Source organism: Esox lucius, chromosome 9 (assembly GCF_011004845.1).
Source record: "Esox lucius isolate fEsoLuc1 chromosome 9, fEsoLuc1.pri, whole genome shotgun sequence".
In the NCBI taxonomy this organism is placed as follows: Eukaryota; Metazoa; Chordata; class Actinopteri; order Esociformes; family Esocidae; genus Esox; species Esox lucius.
Window position 1 is genome coordinate 25,452,125 of NC_047577.1, and position 22,647 is coordinate 25,474,771.

The following is a 22,647-nucleotide window of genomic DNA, read 5'->3' on the forward strand; positions in this document are numbered from 1 at the left end:
TGTGGAGGGTAACAAAGGGGCTGATAGATTGGCTAGGAGTGCGTGTAGGAAGGAGAGAGTGGGTGTACAGGTACTGTTAGTGTTGCACCCTTAAAACATACTCTGTCTTTTCCTTTGCAACTTTATTTTGCCAGTTCTGTTGGAATCATTCTTTCACACGAAGCAACACTGCCTAACACCATTCTTTCACACGAAGCAACAATAGCAATATCGCCTCCGTTCACCACACTTGGCTCTCATGGCAACAATATAAGACTAAATGTCCATAGTCCATTAGTATCAAAGGGTGAATAGCCCATTGAAGTATTGGTGGGCCCCCCAATCTTCCCAAAGGGACAAGGAAAATACCATAGACACCCAAACTTATGTGTCGAAATATTCCAAAGCCATGCATTTAGTAATCTATACCGTAAGTGTACACACAACTACTGTTCCAGTAACTACAATTTGTATATTACATTCCTGTCTTAACTCCAATATACTAGTCTGATAACCCATTTCTGTAGTTATTACTTAAATAACTGTCCAGATTACCTGTTTTATATTAGTTGTTAGCTATTACCATGAACTGTCACTTTTATGGATAGACATTAGATATAAACTGACGAATAAAATTATCTCTGTGTGTCTTTTATATCTATCTGTGTTAAAAAGGATACACAAATGATGATCTGGTAGGGGAGTCACAGGTTGTGTGGAGAGGGTATTATGGGGTGCAGGGGACAGTGAGGGTCGAGGTGAGGAATATGGGGTGTAAGAGAGAAGAGGTGATGGGGTGTCGACTACGGTTAGGGCATACAGGACTGAACGCGTCATTGAAGGTCATAAGTAAGCATGAATCAGGGCTATGTGATGGGTGTTGAAACGGTTGAACATGTGTTGATGTATTGTGAACAGTATGATGTTGAGAGGGAAAGGTTGTATTAGAAGGTTAGAGGGGAGGGGAGGGTAGGGATGTAGAGGGGTTGCTGGGGGGCGGGAAGGGGAGTGGGATGGTAGCTAAGGCAGTATGTCGGTTTATCAGGGCTACAGGTCTGAGCAGGAGGATACAGGAAAGGCTGGCCGTGAGCGGCCTCACACTCCGGCACGGTAGGTGGCGGTATATGCACCTTCAATGGATGCGAACAGCCATAATTTAAGAAGAAGAAGGAGAAGAAGAAGAAGAAGAAGAAGAAGTTAAACGGCCAATCTCTGAGCAGCTCATTTGACAAAGCAAAATGGAGGTGTTTGTTTCAGGTCCACTGCTTCAATTTAGTGTTATTTCCTTTTCTTCAGGGGCGTCTGTTCGTGATTTAATTCATCTTTGTACGAACGAGAAGGTCAGTATGAAATGATCGTGTTCTCAGTTTAACTGAAATATAATGATTTAGGTAACGTTAATTAACCACACTGTTCGCTATTTAGTGGTGAGGCCCACACTGCTACAGGCACAGCACAGTTAACGCGTTAGTTTGACAATCGAGTTAAGCGTAGCGATTCATAGATTACAGGATTTAACGGTATTATATGAGAAAGCATCCTAACATGGACCAAAAATATATTTTAGAAATTCGAAACTTTATTGGAATAGTTTCCGGCCCTTTGTTACTCGTAAACAGTTAATGGGACCGTGGTTAATTTGGCTTCGTGTTCGATATTGATATTCGGACATTCAACCCTCAATATCTCTCTAATGACTTAAATGCCATATCTCGGGTTACTGTCTTCATGAGACATTTTTACTACACTGCACAGGTGTTTTCTTGAATCCGGCCCATGTTTTACAAAAGCGGAATGCATTTATGGCGACATTGTAGGCAGCCTGCACAACACCAATGCACGTCTCAAGGGACGGTCAACAACATGCATCATCACGACTTAAAAATCGTAACAACTCTGACTACCTCACCTAACAACTTCAAACTAACTGTTCAGAAGGCAGGGACACATGCAGCCAATTACTGTGTATGTAATAGACAATAGGCAAATATGTTAATATACATTTTCTTTAAATATTTATATTAAAATATAACACATAGGTTAGCATGTCAATAGCTCCCTAATTGCATGATCTAAGTGGTTCTCAAACTTACACCGCATACCACCTTAAAATATTTGGCTCTCCGAGTTCCACCATTATGACCCGTGCTGCAATAAAGTAGAATAGGGCTACCCTTTCAAGCTACGCTTGCACAGTCGGCGCAGGAGGCAAATGTATTTCTAATGTTGTCAGCCATAGCCACACTACAATCCAACTCCGTGCTGGATTAAAAACGGAAACAGCAATACAGAAATAGTTAAAAGATTAATGGAAAATTAGTCATTTTAAACCTAGGTCTGTATTTAAAAAGAACAAAATCAGTCAGACTCACAATTTTTGGATGAGTATGGCTACTACATTTAAATGAGGCCAACAATGCACTCAACAACGCACTCAACGTGCAGATATAGCCTGCCATGAATAGTTTATACATCAAATATAAACAAACCATCCGCAAAAACAAGTAACTTTTTCCATTATAAAAAAACAACTCTTTAAAATGAAGTGTGTTTGGACTCCGATTACTAAATTAGGGTAAGCTAATCTGATTTCCAAGCAATCTTAATTATTATTTTTTTTAAATGCTTAGGGGCAAGTCACGACGGCATGGGAGTAGTTCAGCAGTTGTCCACCCACTTGGATGGCACTTAGGTCAAGGGGATGTGCGTGTGTTGCTGGGGAAATTGTCCCTAATTTAGCCTACCTTCTACCAGTTTGTTGGCTTTCCATCCAGCGGTGGTAGAATATCCCCCAAAGAGTTACTTTATCTCAGTAGCCCCTTTTTATGCTCCCGTTGTCTGTGCCTTGCAATGGAATGCTATATCCCGGTTCCACCTAATTCATTAACCGCCAAAATCCTTTACCGTCAATATTTATTTTATATTTACTTTCTCTTACCTGGCAAATCTCTTCTTATTCTCTGCCCGTTGTTGATTACAGTTTGTGTTTGACAACAATGTAATGCATGGTCGTTTGAGAGACAGGACAATGTTTGTTTGTCAAGTAATACATCATCGGCGCAGTTATTTTAACATGCAGTATTTGCAATGAACATGATCGCAAGCCACGCTAATTTTTGCCGGCTTAATCTTTCATTGGATTTTACTGCTGTAAATGATTCAGAGGGTTCCCTGCACAACTAGTTACATTGCATTCTCAATTAATACTAAACTGAGATTGCTTACGTTGATTACATAAATGGCTGTCAATCAAATTCTTATTGACAATCGTTCTTCTGTTAACATTCCTACTGTCAAAAGTCTTGCAATTACTGTGTCAATTGAGGTCAGATTCAGTATCAGGTTTGGCTCAGCATCCATCCTGCTTCTCTATTTAATTTTTAGGACGACAAGTGAAGAGAAACCTTTGTGGCACATAAATGTGGTAAAGTAATGAGGAAGTGCACAGCCTTGTTCAAAAGCGCAGGGTATTTGCTGTGTTGCTGTATCCAAAAGTCTGAAATGTTTTGTTCCAAGACAATTTTTCTAAACTGTACTGCTCACCGACAGTGAGGTCCTTTGGCATTTCTGAGGTTTCTATGCTGAACGGGTTTCTCATTCAGTAGTAGGAAATTTGCGGAACTGTTTGAGCTAGAAGAGGTGCGCAGTGATGTGTTCCCTGTGTCCGTCATCAAGGGTCATTGTCATCAATATGTAATTGTCAGACAGAAAACTGTCCAAAGCAGGGATATCTGAGACGTCACCTGCCTTGACTTTGATTTCGAACAACTCCATCTTTTTCAGCATTGTGTCGATTTTGTCCTGCACATCAAAAACATTGATGGAAAGTCCCTGTTGTCCTGAATTCAGTTTGTTTGAACAAGAAAAAATGTCCATCAAGTATGCCAGTTGGCTGAGCTACACAGTATCTTCAAAAACATCTGATAAGCTTTTGTCCCGTAAGAACGTTTGACCTTCCCACTTGATGGCCACCTGAATTCCGTTTGAAGCAAGACTTTGATGTGGTCGCTGCCCATCTCATTGCAGAGCACATGCAATTGGCGAGCATGCATTGGTGGGGCCTTAATGAAGTTCCGTTTTCACTTCTGAGTCAAGCACAGATTTCAATTCATGGGCATCTTCACTGCCCTGGCCTCACCATGGATGCTGCATTGTGTCCATCACATCTTGGGTGCCACCTCACGAATTTGAGCTGCTCCTCCTCTATGGCAACCTACCATAGCACTGGCACTGTACGTGCAGGCTCCAACACACTTTTTCCAATCGAGCCCATTTTCTTGGATAAATGCATTCAGGGGTTGGAATATCGACATCGGCTGTAGGTGTGGTCTGCAGTGATTAACAGAACAGTCCTCCTGAGCTTGATCATTCATATTTCCTGCATAAACAAGCAAATTGGCCAAGTCTGCAACATCAGTAGTCTCATCTAGGTGGAGTAATAATAGGATCTACTTTCAATGCGCTTAATCAGTGTGTTAACGTCATCTGCCATGGCTTCTGTTCTCCATGTTGTTTGAAGGTGACACCAAGTTTAACTGTTTGGCAGGCTTCTCCCCACACGTGATCTCTTTGACTAATGGTGGACACAGTTTGCCAATTGTGTGGCTTACTGGCTTTCGCAATGTGGGGGCTGGCATGATCCAAATCTTCCTGTGCTTTGGGTAGGGGTTTAACAAACTCAAGCTGTCCGTCCTGTGTTGTCTTAGAAATAAATGAACTTTTTTGTCTTTCAGAGTATTTGGTTATAAGATGCTGTTTGAGATGTCATGGTTTCATGGATTGACTGCTATGAACATCACCACTTGTGCTTGGTTCGTACACCATGGAAATTAACTTATCAGCTCTCACTAAGCATGCATATCATATAATGCAGTTTTCATCTGTTCTGCGGGCTAAATATATAATGGTGTATTATTCGTTTGTATAGATGCAAAGCTAGTGAATCAATTTGTTTTAAAAGGTGACATGCGGAGGGCAGTGATACCCTGGTCTTTATTTTCAAGTCAATTTGGCTACTTTAAAACAATGCTGTGGGTTAAGGCCGCATTGTTAAAGAACAGTTTTGTTTTATTCTATGAAATACTGACATTACTCCCAAATTCCAAATAAAAATATTGTCATTTAGAGTATTTATTTAACTGATCAAAATAACCACAAAAAAGGCATTGTTCTCCCACCTCAAATTATACATAGAAAACATTCATATTCATTTTTCAACAACAAAATACTAATGTTTTAAGTTCAGAAATCAATATTTGGTGGATTTTTTTATCGCAGCTTTCATGCGTCTTGGCATGCTCTCTAGCAGTCTGGCACATTGCTGTAGGTTAACTTTATGCCACTCCTGGCACAGAAATTCAAGTAGCTCAGCTTTGTTTGATGGCTTGTGACCATCCATCTTCCTCTTGATCAAATTCCAGAGGTTTTCAATGGGGTTCAGGTCTGGAGATTAGACTGGGCATGATAGGGTCTTGACCTGGTGGTTTTCCATCCACACCTTCATTGACCTGGCTGTGTGGCATGGAGCATTGTCCTGCTGGGAAAAAACTATTCTCAGAGTTGGGGAACATTGTCATAGCAGAAGGAAGCAGGTTTTCTTCCAGGATAAACTTTTATTTGGCTTGATTCATATGTCCTTCACAAAGATAAATCTACTCGATTCCAGGCTTGCTGAAGCATCCTCAGATCATCACCGATCCTCCACCAAATTTCGCAGTGGATGCGAGACACTCTGGCTTGTAGGTCTCACCAGGTCTCCATCTAACCATTAGACAACCAGTTGTTGGGCAAAGCTGAAAGTTTGAAGATGACCGTACTCCATTTCTTCTACGGTACAATCCTAATGGTCTTGTGGAAACTTCAGCCTGGCTCTTCTTTGCTTCTCATTGATGAAGGGCTTTTTTTCTAGCTTTGCACGACTTCAGCCCTGCCCCTAGGAGCCTGTTTCGAACCGTCCTCGCCGTGCACTTGATCCAAGCTGCTGTTTGCCATTATTTTTGTAGGTCACTTCATGCTATGGTTGTTGATTGACATTCGAATGAGTTGACGTCATCTCAGTCAGTGGGCAGTCGTTTTCGCCCTCTGCCAGGCTGTAGCTTTGTTGTCCCCAATGTCTGTTGCTTGACCTTGTTCTTATTAACCCCCATCTTTGAAATGTTCAGAATGGAAGCAACCTGACGCTCACTATATCCCTCTGCCAGTAAAGCCAGAATTGAACCCTTTTTTTATTTTTATTTTTCACTCAAAGGTTTTTTCAGCTCTTTTTTGTCATGCTGAATAGTTTTTATTTTTTTCATTCAAATTACCTTTGAGGTACTTGCACTGTTTTTGCCATCCAGCTGGTCCGATTCCAAGAGGATAGTGTTGACCACAGCAGTTAAATTAGATTATATTCTGGAATGGCTGCCATACATATGGAGATGCTGTTTTAATAACAATTAGGAGAGGTTTCTTATTTTTTTTACATGGGTGTATTATAGGGTTAAATCTGTGCAGTTGTCCATGTCCTCCTAATAATTAATCACAGTCAGTATTTTCTATTTTCATGGTTGTGCAATGTTTTAAAATTTCACTTGCATAAAAAAATGCAACAGAGCTATACACTCACCTAAAGGATTATTAGGAACACCTATTCAATTACTCATTAATGCAATTTTCTAATCAACCAATCACATGGCAGTTGCTTCAATGCATTTAGGGGTGTGGTCCTGGTCAAGACAATCTCCTGAACTCCAAACTGAATGTCAGAATGGGAAAGAAAGGTGATTTAAGCAATTTTGAGCGTGGCATGGTTGTTGGTGCCAGACGGGCCGGTCTGAGTATTTCACAATCTGCTCAGTTACTGGGATTTTCATGCACAACCATTTCTAGGGTTTACAAAGAATGGTGTGAAAAGGGAAAAACATCCAGTATGCGGCAGTCCTGTGGGCGCAAATGCCTTGTTGATGCTAGACGTCAGAGGAGAATGGGCCGACTGATTCAAGCTGATAGAAGCGCAACTTTGACTGAAATAACCACTTGTTACAACCGAGGTATGCAGCAAAGCATTTGTGAAGCCACAACACGCGCAACCTTGAGGCAGATGGGCTACAACAGCAGAAGACCCCACCGGGTACCACTCATCTCCACTACAAATAGGAAATAGAGGCTACAATTTGCACGAGCTCACCAAAATTTGGCATAAACAGAATGAGAACATGGATCCATCATGCCTTGTTACCATTGTGCAGGCTGGTGGTGGTGGTGTAATGGTGTGGGGGATGTTTTCGTGGCACACTTTAGGCCCCTTAGTGCCAATTGGGCATCGTTTAAATGCCACGGCCTACCTGAGCATTGTTTCTGACCATGTCCATCCCTTTATGACCACCATGTACCCATCCTCTGATGGCTACTTCCAGCAGGATAATGCACCATGTCACAAAGCTCGAATCATTTCAAATTGGTTTCTTGAACATGACAATGAGTTCACTGTACTGAAATGGCCCCCACAGTCACCAGATCTCAACTCAATAGAGCATCTTTGGGATGTGGTGGAACGGGAGCTTCGTGCCCTGGATGTGCATCCCACAAATCTCCATCAACTGCAAGATGCTATCCTATCAATATGGGCCAACATTTCTAAAGGATGCTTTCAGCACCTTGTTGAATCAATGCCACGTAGAATTAAGGCAGTTCTGAAGGCGAAAGGGCGTCAAACACAGTATTAGTATGGTGTTCCTAATAATCCTTTAGGTGAGCGTATACACTGCTAAATCACGCATCAGGTCTTGATGAATGGTATATATTAAAGGGTAATTCTTTGATCAAAATGACAACGGTCAATGGAAACCAAAATCACCTACCGATTGAGGGCTGGATTCAAAACCGCACTGAAATTAAACAATTGAAATCACAGTCTGTTCTAATGTGGATTTCATCACAGCAACTCAATGTGACTCAGTAGTGTGTATGGCCCCAGTCAGGCTGGATGATGTTGCAGGCAGTATAATGTTCATCACGACGTCTCTAGACTCTTTCACGTCGGTCACGTGCTCTGTGTGAAACTGCTCTCATCTGTGAAGAGAAAGGGGCGCCAATGGCAGACCTGCTAATTCTGTGTTCCCTGGCACATCCCAATTGAGCTGCACAGTGCCGGGCTGTGAGCACAGGTCATCGGGCCCTCATGGAGTCTTTCTGACAGTTTGGTCAGAAACATGCACACCAGTAGCCCTCTGGAGGTCATTTTGTAGGGCTCTGGCAGTGCTCCTCTTCCTCCTTGCACAAAGGAGCAGATAACGGTCCTGCTGCTGGGTTAATACCCTTCTACAGCCCTGTCCAGCTCCCCTTGTGCAACGGCCCATCTCCTGGTATCTCCTACATGGTCCTGAGACTACTGGGATAGACAGCAAACCTTGCAACAGCATGTATGGATGTGCCGTCCTGGAGGAGCTGGTCTACCTGCGCAACCTGAATGAACAAGAGAAAATCAGGAAGGATAAGAGAAGGCAGTTGTCTCTCACCAACACCTGCAAAACCATTCCCCTTTTTGGGGGTGACCTGTTGTCACTTTCATTTGCACCAAAACAGGTGACATTGTTTCACAATTGATTATGCTTCTTAACTGGACAGATTGATATCCCTGAAGTTTCATTGACTTGGTGTTATACTGTAATTACGTGTTCCCAATTTTTTTTTTTGAGAAGTGTAGTTACCTGACAATAATTAGACAGTCATTTCATTATAGGTACTGGCTACCTATTAGATGTCCGTCTACAGTAATCTATTTCAAATTTAACGTGTTAGCCTAAATGTAAATTTTGGATATGCAAATGGTGTTCCGTACGCTAGGTTTCGGATTAGCACCTCAGAAATGGCTGCTCTTTAAATCCCCTTCCATGTTCCACACATTTACTTGTGACCCGGCTGAACTCTTGTTCATTTACGCCTTCTCAAATTATGTCCATCTGTGAATTATGCCCATCCGTAATACAAAATATTGTGGGGGAGGGGTCAGAGTTAGTGTATGTATTATTTTTATTGCGTTGTCTAGGGTTTGAGGGGGTGGGAAGAATTGGCACCATGCAGTTTCATCACCTGCTTCTGCTAGATGCCTTTTGACCAATGAGTGAGATGTATTTTGACCAAACTGAGTCCAAACTGAGTCTAATTATGGTCCAAATTATAAAATTTTTCTCTGCGAACGTAAACAGTTGTTGGTCAGAGAACTTTGTTTTAGGACCGCCTAGGAAATCTGCCACAAACTGTTACATTGAGCAATAATGCTGGACACATGTTTAAAGAGGACTCATTAAGGACTTGTTACTCAGTGTCTGTAAAAAATAAATAAATCCAAAAGAACAAACCATTCACGCACTGCCCATTGGCAGTGATTGCAGAGCTGCTGTGGTTTCTGGCTTCTGCGCAAGGAACTTCTTTTGATTTCCAGCCCACTATTTCTCTAGGAAACGATGCTAATCAATAGCTGGTGTAAAGGCATGTCTTGCTTTTATTGCAAGTTGCAATGCAGCTCACCCAAGCAAGCGTGTGTTCAGAAGTTTGTGAACTACCTGTGACGGTAGGTTTTATGTTTGTGAAAAACAGCTAATGTGTCGCAGCACTAATGCCACAACACTTTTTATATTTGCTGTAATGTCAGTCACAATGGCTAGTTCTTTCTCTAACCATCCACTAATTTTACTCTTCCGAAGAGATTTTGGAAGATTTATCAAATCGATGTATGGATTTTAAGAATCGATTTTAGGGAAGAATCCCAATTCATCTGATTTATTTATTTCCATTCCCATGCCTAATGCATACCTGGTGAAAGTGATTAAGATTCGTGGTTAGGCTAGTACTATGTATTAGGTAAAATGACAAAAGAGGGTGATGTTCACTGATGCTTTGTACATGTTATGTTCTTAATCATAAAACAACAATTTGCTTTTCAATTTCATAGTATATAGGAGTTTTATTTTTTGTGGTAGGCCTGTTCGACTTTGGCTGAACTAGAGCACCGTCAACTAAAGTTGGGGACAATCCTAAGTGAACTCTGCCACACAGTTAATACAATGGTTTTAGGTGTCTGGCACTTCTTGGCTAAACAAATTCCATGTGCATAAGCAGACTGCCGGTTTGGTGGACTATACATTTTAAGATGAGCAATATCTAACTTCAAAACAACTCATGCCATGAAGTTAAACTAAAACTCAGCAAAGGAGATAATGGCGCACTTATTAGATTGACGTACGTCAAGCTGAGCCCTCTGTGATGTCTGTATTCATGGCTCCAATGCATTTTCTTAGGTGTGCATGCATTCCTCTCATGCATCTGTGCCCTGCAAATTCAGATTATAATTTCTTTCTGAGTCTTTAATGTGCCGAATATTTGAGACACAATTTCTTTTTGTCTCATTTTTATGTTGTCTATTAGTTGTTGCAGTCCTACTGTGATTTTCAGTGCTTTATCTTCTTGATGGACAGCATTGAGGGATCCAGTTTCAAATGCAAAGCTACAAGCAAAAGATAAACGATGGACATTTCAGTTATGTAATGGCGTGTACAGACAATTTGACTGAATGACAGTATACTGGTCTGACATTAACTGAACAATCTGAATACTACAGTGCTTATCATTGACTATACAGGATTTAATACAGCTCTTAGTGACGTGAGAGTTAACGGAATTAAACAGACTTTATATGGTTATACATGGTTTACGCCTGTGCATACAACCTTAACAGGGCCACCAGACAAAGGCATCTACTTAGCTCAACTACGGAATCTTCTTATTACTTATTGGACATTCACTTGTAAACACGTGATTTTGAAACGTTTCATAGGCACAAAATTCATACAGGCTCTGTTAAGGCGTTTGAAAAATGTCCATAGGCATTTTTGAAGATTTAGCATGCAGTCAACATTTTTATTTTTTTTCTCCTGGTATTTCCAACTAGTTCAGATCTCTACTGGAAGTTCCATGATGTCAACTGACCAACTGTTTGTTTTTCCATGACATTTTGAAAAACAGTGACTTAGTGTTATCTATGAATTTTTTTGTTTCAGGGATTCCCGTCAACAGATCTCTATGTCAAGAATAATGGACGAATATCATCGCTTGATGACAAATTGCAGGCTGGGGCAGTGTATCGTCTGGAGCCTCGTCTCTGTGGAGGGAAAGGAGGTAGCTATCTAGCTTGGTAGCTATTCTGGTCTGGTTCTTGTCCCTGCCTTATGAATAACTGTTTTACTTTATGTTTGGTAGGCTTTGGATCTATGCTTAGAGCTCTAGGGGCGCAAATTGAGAAAACCACTAACCGTGAGGCATGCAGAGACTTAAGTGGAAGGCGACTAAGAGATGTCAATCATGAGAAAGAGTGAGTGTACCTGCATACAAAAAAATCTGTGGCTACGGATACAGAGTTTTTGCTCTGTCTGGGTGGTGAGAGTTAATTTTTGCCTTTAATTCAACAGCTGAAAAAAACATGAAGTCGGAGGCCAGAATGATGCAGTAGTCTTAGTCAGCAGCTTTCAAAGCTGTCTTTGGAACGTGCATATTTCAAATTTTTGTTCTTTAGGATGGCAGAGTGGCTTAAGAAGCAGGCAGACCGTGAGGCAGAGAAAGAGCAAAAACGTCTGGAGAGACTAGAGCGGAAGCTAGCCGAGCCCAAGCATCAATTCACAGATCCAAACTATGAGCGGCAGTGCCACGATCTCTCAGAACGCCTAGAGGACTCCGTCTTAAAAGGCACTGACATTTATTTACTTTTAATATATGCAATACCTGGGTAAAGTATTCAGATCCCTTTACTTTCTCCACATTTTATTGTTATTGACTTAATTTATTGATTTAACCCCTTGTGCGCCCTTCAAATACCTCCCTTTGGACACCTTCATGGGCAAAAATGTACACGTAAAATAAACTGATATTAAATATTTATACATTAAGCTAAAAAAAACATTAACTTCAACATTCTATCATTTTCAGGATTTTAACCCTTTAAATGCCAGTTTGATTGTTTGAATGACTTTATTACAGATGATCATTACAAATGTAATATTTTCCATATGATAAATTGTAGGGGTATGGGACTTTGGTGGTGATTAGTGTCTTGGATATGTATGAGGATTTAATAGCAGTTTTTGTACGTGTACATTTTTGTACACGAAGGTGTCCAGAGAATGCAAAATTCATCAACAGAGTATGAAAGACATGTAAGAGTTAAAAGATGTGCCTCTTTGCAAACATATTGCCCTGCAACATCTTTGTCCTAGACTTTTTTCCTCAAATGACATAAGGCTTTTGCCACAACGTACTTGTTTCAAACAAGCTAGGCAAAATATAAATTTTTAATTTATTCTGTCTCACTGTACAAAAACTTACCATTAAAATGATAGACTGATCATTTCTTTGTCAGTGGGCAAACATACAAAACCAGCAGAGGATCAAATACCTTTTTCCCTAACTGTAGAAAACCAAATAATCAGAAAACCAGTGCAATGCTCTTATACCTCCTTGCTGGATTTTAAATGGAAATGGTATATTTTAAAACAGAAATATTTTAAAGATCAATGAAAAATAAGTCATTTTAAACCTGGGCCTGTATTTAAAAAGAACAAAAATGTATCAGACTCAAGTTTTAGATGAGTGTCTACTACATTTAAATGAGTCCATCAACGCACTCTGTGGGTATAGCCTACCATGAATAGTTTATGCACCCATATAAAATCTAAAACGATCTGCGAAAACCATTTAAAATGAAGTGTCTGATTAATAAACTACAGCAAGCTGATCTGATATCCAAGCTCATGGGGGTACGGTTAGTCCAGCAGTTGAAATCACCCGCTTGGATGGCACTGAGGTCGAAGGGATGCGCATATATTGCCTGGCCCATTGGATTTCCGTCCAGCAGTGGTAGAATATCCTGCAGAAAGTTACTTTTTCTCAGTAGTGTCTCTCTATGCTCCCAGTGACTGTGCCCCGCAATGAAATGCTATATCCCGGTTCCACTTAATTTATTAACCTCAAAAAACATTCACCCTCATATTTATTGGCATCATATCTTTCTCTATTACCTGGCAAATCTCTCTGGTTATCCTCTGCCTGTTGTTGAAAAGTTATTTCTTGCGAACATTGATGTAATTGTCATTTGAGAGGAGGATGATATTTGTTTGTGAAGTAATACATCACTGGCGTAGTTATTTTAACACAGGGTATCTGCAGTGAACATATTTCTTTTTAAATCAATGTTCACAAGCCATGCTTTTTTTGGCTCGCTTAATTCATGCTAAACTGATATTGCCTACATCAATCAAATAAATGTGTCAATCATTCTTATCGACAATCATACATTAATTATTAACATCCCTAGTAGGTTGATGGTAAAAACAAGCAGTCACGTGCATTAGGCCACTAAATGCACTAATTTCAAATGTAGAAAAAGTAGAACAGTACTCTTATTCTTGTGAGAATATTTGATCTCGGCTATGGGAAATTAATACACTGAAAGGGCTGTTCATGTCATAACTAATTCCAGGATCAGTCTAACAGTCTTTCTTATAGGAATGCAAGCCTCTTCCAGTGGACTTGTGAAAGTCGATGAGGCACCAAAACGCAAAAAGCAAATCCAAGGCCAAAGGAAAAGCAAGAAGAAATGCTTATGGTGAGTGAGGTTTGTCATCTTGGAGTAAACACTGTAACAGGAAATGGACAAGGGTTTAGAGTCCTGGAGGGTGTTTTATTTACACAAAATAGGGGGAAAATCAAACAAACCGTTCTTCTGGACTGGTTGCATTGTCTTCCAGTTCTGGAAACTGGGGGGGTGGGTGGGCCCCTTTGCACCACATTTATTTACAAATGAAGTATGACTTAGAAAAACAGCAGTGACGTTTAGAGTTTTACAGGACCGGTGTTGGTGGCTTGGATGACCTGGACAGCTCTGAGGAGGAGGGTGCAAGCGACAGCGAGGACTCTCTGTCCACATCTGTCTCCGGCACAGTGGTATCGTCAAGTCCCATGAAGAGAGCAACATCAGCTCACTACTCAGCCTCTCAGAGTATTGCCAAACCTGCTCCAACTACAGAAGCTCCTAGTACGAGCAGCAAAACCAGCTCTCCAGAGAGCCCAGCAGGGATGCAGACACAGTCTCAAGCAGTGGCAGCAGCTTCCAGTGGTAGTCGGGAGCAGGAAGTCGTTCCCACAGAAGAAACATCCACAAAGTCAGAGAGTCTAAGCATAGCTCAGAGTAACACCAACCGTGCCACTGTGAGTTTCTTAAAGGTACATTTCACCATAGCACAACTACTAATTACTAATGTTATCAATGATACATTTGTTTTGTAAAAACACAAGATTTCCTCAACACAATCTTGACCGAGTAGAATCTACTTTCTCTGAATTGGTCTGTTCATAAAATGCCATACGTTCCCGGAATTCATAGCGAACGTAGATACTGTATCCCTAACAACATTGCAATCGGAGAATATGATAATTATAACAAATCTCACTGGTAAACCCCATATTCTTATAACATACCAGTAAACAATAACATTAACACTCAAATACCAGTAGACATTTTCCCTTGCTAATTTCCTTTTGACAAGCTAATTCTATACCTTCTACCTGAACATGAATACACTTTTGACAAAGCATTAATTCTTATTTTTACTGGTAACTTTCCAGTGAATCTGTTCTGTGATGGATGCCACCATTTGTTGTACTTAATGTTCAGACAGTAATTCAAATAACATCAGAATAACTCGCATTTAATACATCACAGTAGAATGCTGGCCACATCTGTTAACTCCACATGCAAGGTTTTCAATAAGCGAGGCTCAAATCATTTGCTGTTATAACAGTAACTAGTCATATGAGAATAGCTTCTTTATATAAACATAAGCAAGTAATTCCTACTTTTAGGTAGGAATGAGGCACACATCAATAGAAATGACTTATTTGCATGGTAGTCTGCTTGTCTTCAGAAGAGGCTTCCTTCTGACCAATTTGATGCAGTGTGCGGCATATGGTTGGAGCACTGACCGGTGGACCCCCCCACCCCTTCAACCTCTGCAGCAATGCTGGCAGCACTCATACGTCTATTTCCCAAAGAGAACCTCTGGATATGACGCTGAGCACGTGCACTCAACTACTTTGGTCGACCATGGCGAGGCCTGTTCTGAGTGGAACCTGTCCAGTTAAATTGCAGTATGATCTTGGCCACCGTGCTGCAGCTCAGTTTCAGGGTCTTGGCAATCTTCTTATAGCCTAGGCCATCTTTTATGTAGAACAATTCTCTTTTTCAGATCTTCAGAGTTCTTTGACATGAGGTGCCATGTTGAACTTCCAGTGACCAGTATGAGGGAGTGTGAGAGCGATAACACCAAATTTAACACACCTGCTCCCCATTCATACCGGAGACCTTGTAACACTAACGAGTCACATGACACCAGGGAGGGAAAATGGCTAATTGTTCCCAATTTGTTGCCAGTTGTTTTGACATTAATGGCTGTGTACAAGCTGTACACACACTACTTTACATTGTAGCAAAGTGTCATTTCTTCAGTGTTGTCACATGAAAATATATAATCAAATATTTGCAAAAATGTGAGGGGTGTACTCATTTTTGTGAGATACAGTAAGTCTCATGAGGTCTCATTTGGATATTGGCTTAAAAAGCAGCAATGCCTATAATTTCAGATTGAATATAGGCTTAACTCATCCTGTTTTTCTTTATCCTGTATGCAGCAAGAAGGTGGACCCTGTGATCTCCAAGCAGTGCATTCAGCGAAGGAGCTGGAGTCTTTGGGCTTGGACAAGCTGAAGGCAGAACTGATTGCACGGGGGATGAAGTGTGGGGGAACCCTGTCTGAGCGTGCTGCTCGCCTTTACTCCAGCAAAGGAATTTCTGTAGAAGACATTGATCCTGCTCTATTGGCCAAACACAGAAAGGGAAAGTAGTGATCCACGTAAGGAGTGTACAAACAGGCCTTATTCTTTGAATACCCATTTAACTGTAGTAAACAATATGATTAATTGTGATAAGAAATAATTACACTTTCCACCACATTCCCCTTTTTGACAGTGTTTCTCAAAAAATATTTAAACACATGAGAATTGTTCCTGTATCAGTGCAACATTTGTACATAAAATAGTTTTTTCAGGCTTGTAACCCTCTGACTAATACAAAAATTTTATAGTTTTGAAAGTAGATTGATAGATCTTTAAATTGCTTATTTTGTGACTAGGTTTATATTTCTCAGTTTAAGTTTGAGGTGGCTTAATAAAATGTTTTTAAAGTAGCATGGATATACTGTAATGCCCTTATTTTAGAGGTCTGATGGACCTCTTCCTGGTAGTTTCCAGGTGCCTTTTTGATGGTGTAGGAAACTGTACTCACTGACACATTGAGTTTCTTTGCCCTTTACTAAAAAAAGACCTACACTTTTCAGGGTTATAATGGTCGGTCTTTTTTGCTTTTTTCTCACCCTTAGGATGAAAATATACTACTTCCTACGGAACTATACTGTCCCGATAATGCTTATCCGGGTGTAGTAACAGTCTGTTCCAACTTTTTTTTATTGTGCAAATTCGAAATGGAAAAGGGAAACTTTCTTAAATCAACTGAAGCTTAAACATAGATTTGTAAACCTGGAGCAGCTAACAACACTCAGCGGACCTACACTTTTCAGGGTTATAATGGTCGGTCTTTTTTGCTTTTTTCTCACCCTTAGGATGAAAATATACTACTTCCTACGGAACTATACTGTCCCGATAATGCTTATCCGGGTGTAGTATTCTATAAAATAGGGAAGAGTATTCAGCAGTAGAGAGTACATGGTTCATTTCAGGGTCACTGTAGATTATCTGAAAAACCTTTCCTCTATAATTTCTTTTGCCAATTTAGGTACATTGATTAGACATAAAACACAATTATTTAATAATGCCTAAAACGAATCCCATATAAGGACTTGGATATTAATCACGTGACATGACAATTACTGAAGCTCCTTAAGCACAATTATAATGGCAAGAAAGCATGCCTTTTACGGATAATCTAAGTATATTTTAGTTCTATCAAAGCTAGAAAAGATTTCAGAACAACCCATGAAACTTTGTTTTGACTTGATCTCTGTGTGATGCATATAATTAAAATAATCAATGGCTATCCAATCTTTTGGGGAGTTTTTTGGAGTTTTTCTTTAATTCTTTTCCCTGAAAATCAGACTTTCATACTAGGAAACATTTAAGTTTTAAAAAACTACAGTGGATATAAAGTCTCCACACCCCTGTTAAAATGCCAGGTTTTTATGGTGTAAAAGAATGAGACAAAGATAAATCATGTCAGAATTTTTATAATGTGTGCAATTCATTTGAAAAACAAAATCTTCGAGGGGGAAAAATTAAAACCTTACAATAACCTGGTTGCATAAGTGTGCATACCCTCATAACTGGGGATGTGGCTGTGTTCAGAATTAACCAATCACATTCAAATTAATGTTAAATAGAAGTCATTACACACCTGCCATCATTTAAAGTGACTCTGATTGATCTCACAAAGTTCAGCTGTTCTAGTACAATTTTCTTAGTTGCATCTTAGAGCAAAAGCCATGGTCCGCAGAGAGCTCCAAAAGTATCAGAGGAATCTCATTGTTGAAAGATATCAGTCAGGAGAAGGGTACCAAAGAATTTCCAAAGCATAAGATATACCACGGAACACAGTGAAGACAGTCATCATTAAGTGGAGAAAATATGGCACAACGGAGACATTACCAAGAACTGGATGCCCCTCCAAAATTTATGAAAATACGAGAAAACTGGTCAGGTAGGCTTCCAAGAGGCCTACAGCAACATTAAAGGAATTGCAGGAATTTCTGCCAAGTACTGGCTGTGTGCTGTATGTGACAACAATCTCCCGTATTCTTCATATGAATGGGGTAGATTGGCAAAACGGAAGCCTTTTCTTACAAAGAAATCATCCAATCCCTGGCTGATGTTTGCAAAAACAAACATCAAGTCACCCAAAAACGCTTGGGAAAATGTCTTACGGTCTGATGAAACCAAGGTTGAACTTTTTGGCCATAATTCCAAAAGGTATGTTTGTGTCCTGAGCAGTTCCCCAAATGTCTTCTGCTCAGGATACATTCAAGGAAACCATTGAAGTCTTCACACAAATTAGAAAATAGGATCAAAGTAGGTCAAAGTTTGTCAGTACCAGAAAAGACACAAGCGACTTAATCTGGGAGTTATCTGTACTGTAGCTGAGCCCATCCATAGGTAAGCTCGTTTTGAGGCCTGGCAGGTTTCTTATGTGTTGGCCCCAATCACGTCTAGGAATGGGACCTGCTGACCCTCTGCTCATTGTGGCATCCGTTTACAATTTATTTAACATTCTAAGAAAATTACGCCCTGGTCTAACACAGTCCATTTATAAGAATGGATTTTGAATTGTAGTTAAGCAGGCTTCAAATAAACAGAAGACAATTCTTACTGAGCTTTTTAGTTTTCATAATACAATTAATCCACAAATCATGATGAAAACAATGTAATGTGCAGCTACCCGTTTTCATAAAAAAGTTTATCCTCTATCCCATCAATGCCAGTTTCCTCTTTAGTATTTTAGGTTTTACTATGAGATTCCATATGAGATTCACTCAGGCTTAAAAGATTTACTTTAACCCCTGTATCTAACTTAAATGAAATAATGGTGCCATTCAACAGCAAGTGTGCAATCTACACTCACCTAAAGGATTATTAGGAACACCATACTAATGCTGTGTTTGACCCCCTTTCGCCTTCAGAACTGCCTTAATTCTACGTGGCATTGATTCAACAAGGTGCTGAAAGCATTCTTTAGAAATGTTGGCCCATATTGATAGGATAGCATCTTGCAGTTGATGGAGATTTGTGGGATGCACATCCAGGGCACGAAGCTCCCGTTCCACTACATCCCAAAGATGCTCTATTGGGGTGAGATCTGGTGACTGTGGGGGCCATTTCAGTACAATTAACTCATTGTCATGTTCAAGAAACCAATTTGAAATGATTCAAGCTTTGTGACATGGTGCATTATCCTGCTGGAAGTAGCCATCAGAGGATGGGGACATGGTCAGAAACAATGCTCAGGTAGGCCGTGGCATTTAAACGATGCCCAACTGGCACTAAGTGGCCTAAAGTGTGCCAAGAAAACATCCCCCACACAATTACACCACCAACACCAGCCTGCACAGTGGTAACAAGGCATGATGGATCCATGTTCTCATTCTGTTTACGCCAAATTCTGACTCTACCATCTGAATGTCTCAACAGAAATCGAGACTCATCAGACCAGGCAACATTCTTCCAGTCTTCAACTGTCCAATTTTGGTGAGCTTGTGCAAATTGTAGCCTCTTTTTCCTATTTGTAGTGGAGATCAGTGGTACCCGGTGGGGTCTTCTGTTGTAGCCCATCCGCCTCAAGGTTGTGCATGTTGTGGCTTCACAAATGCTTTGCTGCATACCTCGGTTGTAACGAGTGGTTATATCAGTCAAAGTTGCTCTTCTATCAGCTTGAATCAGTCAGCCCATTCTCCTCTGACCTCTAGCATCAACAAGGCATTTTCACCCACAGGACTGCCGCATACTGGATGTTTTTCCCTTTTCACACCATTCTTTGTAAACCCTAGAAATGGTTGTGTGTGAAAATCCCAGTAACTGAGCAGATTGTGAAATACTCAGACCGGCCCGTCTGGCACCAACAACCATGCCACGCTCAAAATTGCTTAAATCACCTTTCTTTCCCATTCTGACATTCAGTTTGGAGTTCAGGAGATTGTCTTGACCAGGACCACACCCCTAAATGCATTGAAGCAACTGCCATGTGATTGGTTGATTAGATAATTGCATTAATGAGAAATTGAACAGGTGTTCCTAATAATCCTTTAGGTGAGTGTATAAATAAACTTATAAAATCCAGCCAGCCTGCTAGCATAGTGGAGTCTGTCGATAGCATAGCCAGAGTAGTCAGTACAGTTTTGCGTATTGCGACTGTGACTCGTTCCAGTCTCAGAAAAGTTAAACAAGGAATTGCTAACAATAGCAACCTTAATATGATAAAGCTTTCCTCCACCTCGGTCAAAAATAAAAATGACTATCACCTCGCATCTCAAAATGGGAATCTTAATGATATGTCCCTTGCTCCAAAGGCAGTTGCAGTAAATTAATTAATCTCTAATCTTAAACTAGATGTTATTGGCTTGTATAAAACATGGCTAAACCCTGATTAATTTACTGCCCTAAATGAGGCCTCTCTTCCTGGCTATACTAGTGATCATATCCCCCGTGCATCCCGAAAAGAAGGGGGTGTTGCTAATATTTAACCACATCAGTGGTTTTCATTCTCTTGAAGTTTTACTCATGAAAGTTAACCAGGCAGATAAATCGTTTTACATAGCTACTATTTACAGGCCCCCCGGGCCATACACAATGTTCCTCAATGAGTTTACAGAATTCTTGTCCAACGATATAGTCATGGCAGATAGTATTCAAATTTTTGCCGATTCCAATATTAATATGGATAAGTCTAATGACCCTCTTCAAAAAGCCTTTAAAGCCATAATTGGCTAAACAAGTTTTATCCAACATGTCTCAGGTCCAACGCATTGCCACAATCATACCTTATATTTAGTCTTGTCATGAGAAATTTATATTTTCTCCCAAAATTCCTGGAATATCGGATCACTGTCTTATTACATATACCCTTAACACATCCACTTGCTCTGCAGACAATGAGTTTCAAAAAGGCGCACTATAAATTCTCGGACTACAAATAGAGTTCTTGATATCCTTCCATGCTCACTCATCAATGAAACAGTTAACAAATCCGGCAGCAATCTAATCAAGGATGTAAACTGCAAAATACTTTATGTATGGTTGCACCACTAAAAACTAAAGAAATATGCAACAAGAAACTCCCTGACCAGGTGTCAATGGGGACACTTTGATGTTTTGATCCCGTAAAGCCTGACACATTCTCTAAATTTGTAATGCGTTCTAAACCCACAAATTGTCAGCTAGACCCGATTCCAACAAAATTACTTATGGAGCTATTTCCTGTGCTAGGTCAGCCAATGTTGAACATAGTAAATAGCTCCCTTTCAACCGGATGTGTACCAAACTCACAAAAAATAGTGGAAATTAAGCCTCTTCTAAAATAAGTCAACTCTGGATCCAGATATATTAAACAATTATAGGCTAATATCGAACCTCCAGTTGTGTTTCCCTATGGGGTGCCGAATGTGAAAGTTCAGTAAAAAAAAATATGGCTGATACATTTTCATTACTTTAGCTCACATTTGAGACAGAAATTATATATATATATGTATGTATATGTATGTATATATATGTATATGTATGTATATATGTATATGTATGTATATATATGTATATGTATATATATACATGTGTATATATATGTATATGTATATGTATACATGTATATATATATGTACAACTACAGATACAACTTATTTTCACTTGAGATCTCGTTTATTTCTGATCGGGGGGTCAAATAAATGAAGTACCATAAATATTTCCAAGTGCGTTAGATTTGCAGAGTTGTATTTCCTGAACTGTGCATATGTAATAAATGATCCGTATTAGCCAATTAAATGAGTATTGACTAGATTACAGATTACTGTATTTTCTATGTTCCCCCCAGGGAGATTGATGGACCAGGATAAGAAGCGTGAAGAACCCGTGCCCAATACAGTAAATGTTGATCATCCTGTAGCTGGTCTATAGGCACCGTTGGAGGTGCAACAGGCAATAATGTCCAGCAGAGCCATTAGCCAGTAACCACCAACCCTTCTGTATAATCTATGGAGGCTGACCGTGTAAACTTAATTTACACAAAATATATGATCTTGATCTTCTCTCCTCCTGTAACTATTCCCCAGGTTGACGCTCTAAATGAGAATTGGTTCCCAGGCAACTAACCTGGTAAAATAAAGGCTAGATAAAATCTAAATGTTGAAATCTACATTTTAATATCTGAAGTCGAATCATTTTCTGTTGATCTGTTTTCCTATATGAAGACATTAATCCAATGACAGAAAGGTACACGGATCCAAAACACATGTATGCCTGGACCTGTCCTCCTCAGTTTACGGCTTCCAGTGCCTCTATAGTTCCATCCAATGTTTTCATCCTCTTTATTTTACAATAAATGCTTTTCCAGTCTGGATGCATCTTGTCCCGTAGTTGGATACAGCTTTGACATAATGTATACAGACTCAGTACTACCATGGGCTGTTATGGTCTGTTTGATATGCATTTAATGTGTCTCCATATTTAATAAAAAAAAATTAATTACCTTTTTGTTGGTCAGTTATTCTTCAATATTCATACTTAATTTATCTACGAATAATAAATGTTAATGTAAGATATTTAAGTAAATAGGTTTGAAAGGGTGTAGTGTATGACCAATATATGACAATAAGGTCTATTCTTAGGCACATTGTGACAAAGAATGCTTGGATACAGTTTTTAACATTGTTATAGCAGCCAGACAACTGAAACTTCCTGTGTTATTACCTATATAAACCTGTTACTAACTTGTAACAGATTTTATAGCTAATCAACATTTAGTCGAAATATCAAAAAACTAATCGTTTTCTGTTAATCTGTTTTACTATATTAAGACATAATCCAATGATCGAA

The 22,647-nt window shown here is 39.8% G+C and overlaps 1 protein-coding gene across 3 annotated transcripts; it reads left to right on the forward strand.

Annotated features, from left to right (window-relative positions):
- The first annotated feature begins 1,181 nt into the window (after window positions 1-1,181).
- Window positions 1,182-22,231, forward strand: sde2 (SDE2 telomere maintenance homolog (S. pombe)). Of its 3 annotated transcripts, XM_034294246.1 has the most exons (8): window positions 1,182-1,319; window positions 11,019-11,136; window positions 11,218-11,329; window positions 11,531-11,700; window positions 13,516-13,615; window positions 13,857-14,232; window positions 15,697-15,917; window positions 21,647-22,231. In XM_034294246.1, the coding sequence occupies exons 1-7, from the start codon at window positions 1,218-1,220 to the stop codon at window positions 15,907-15,909; spliced, it is 1,191 nt and encodes a 396-aa protein (XP_034150137.1). In that variant the 5' UTR covers window positions 1,182-1,217; the 3' UTR covers window positions 15,910-15,917; window positions 21,647-22,231. The 3 variants fall into 3 exon arrangements, with proteins under 3 accessions (XP_034150137.1, XP_034150136.1, XP_010897406.1); XM_034294245.1 differs by lacking the exon at window positions 21,647-22,231 and having other exon boundaries at window positions 15,697-17,116; XM_010899104.3 differs by lacking the exon at window positions 21,647-22,231 and having other exon boundaries at window positions 13,857-14,217; window positions 15,697-17,116.
- Window positions 22,232-22,647: the final 416 nt, after the last annotated feature.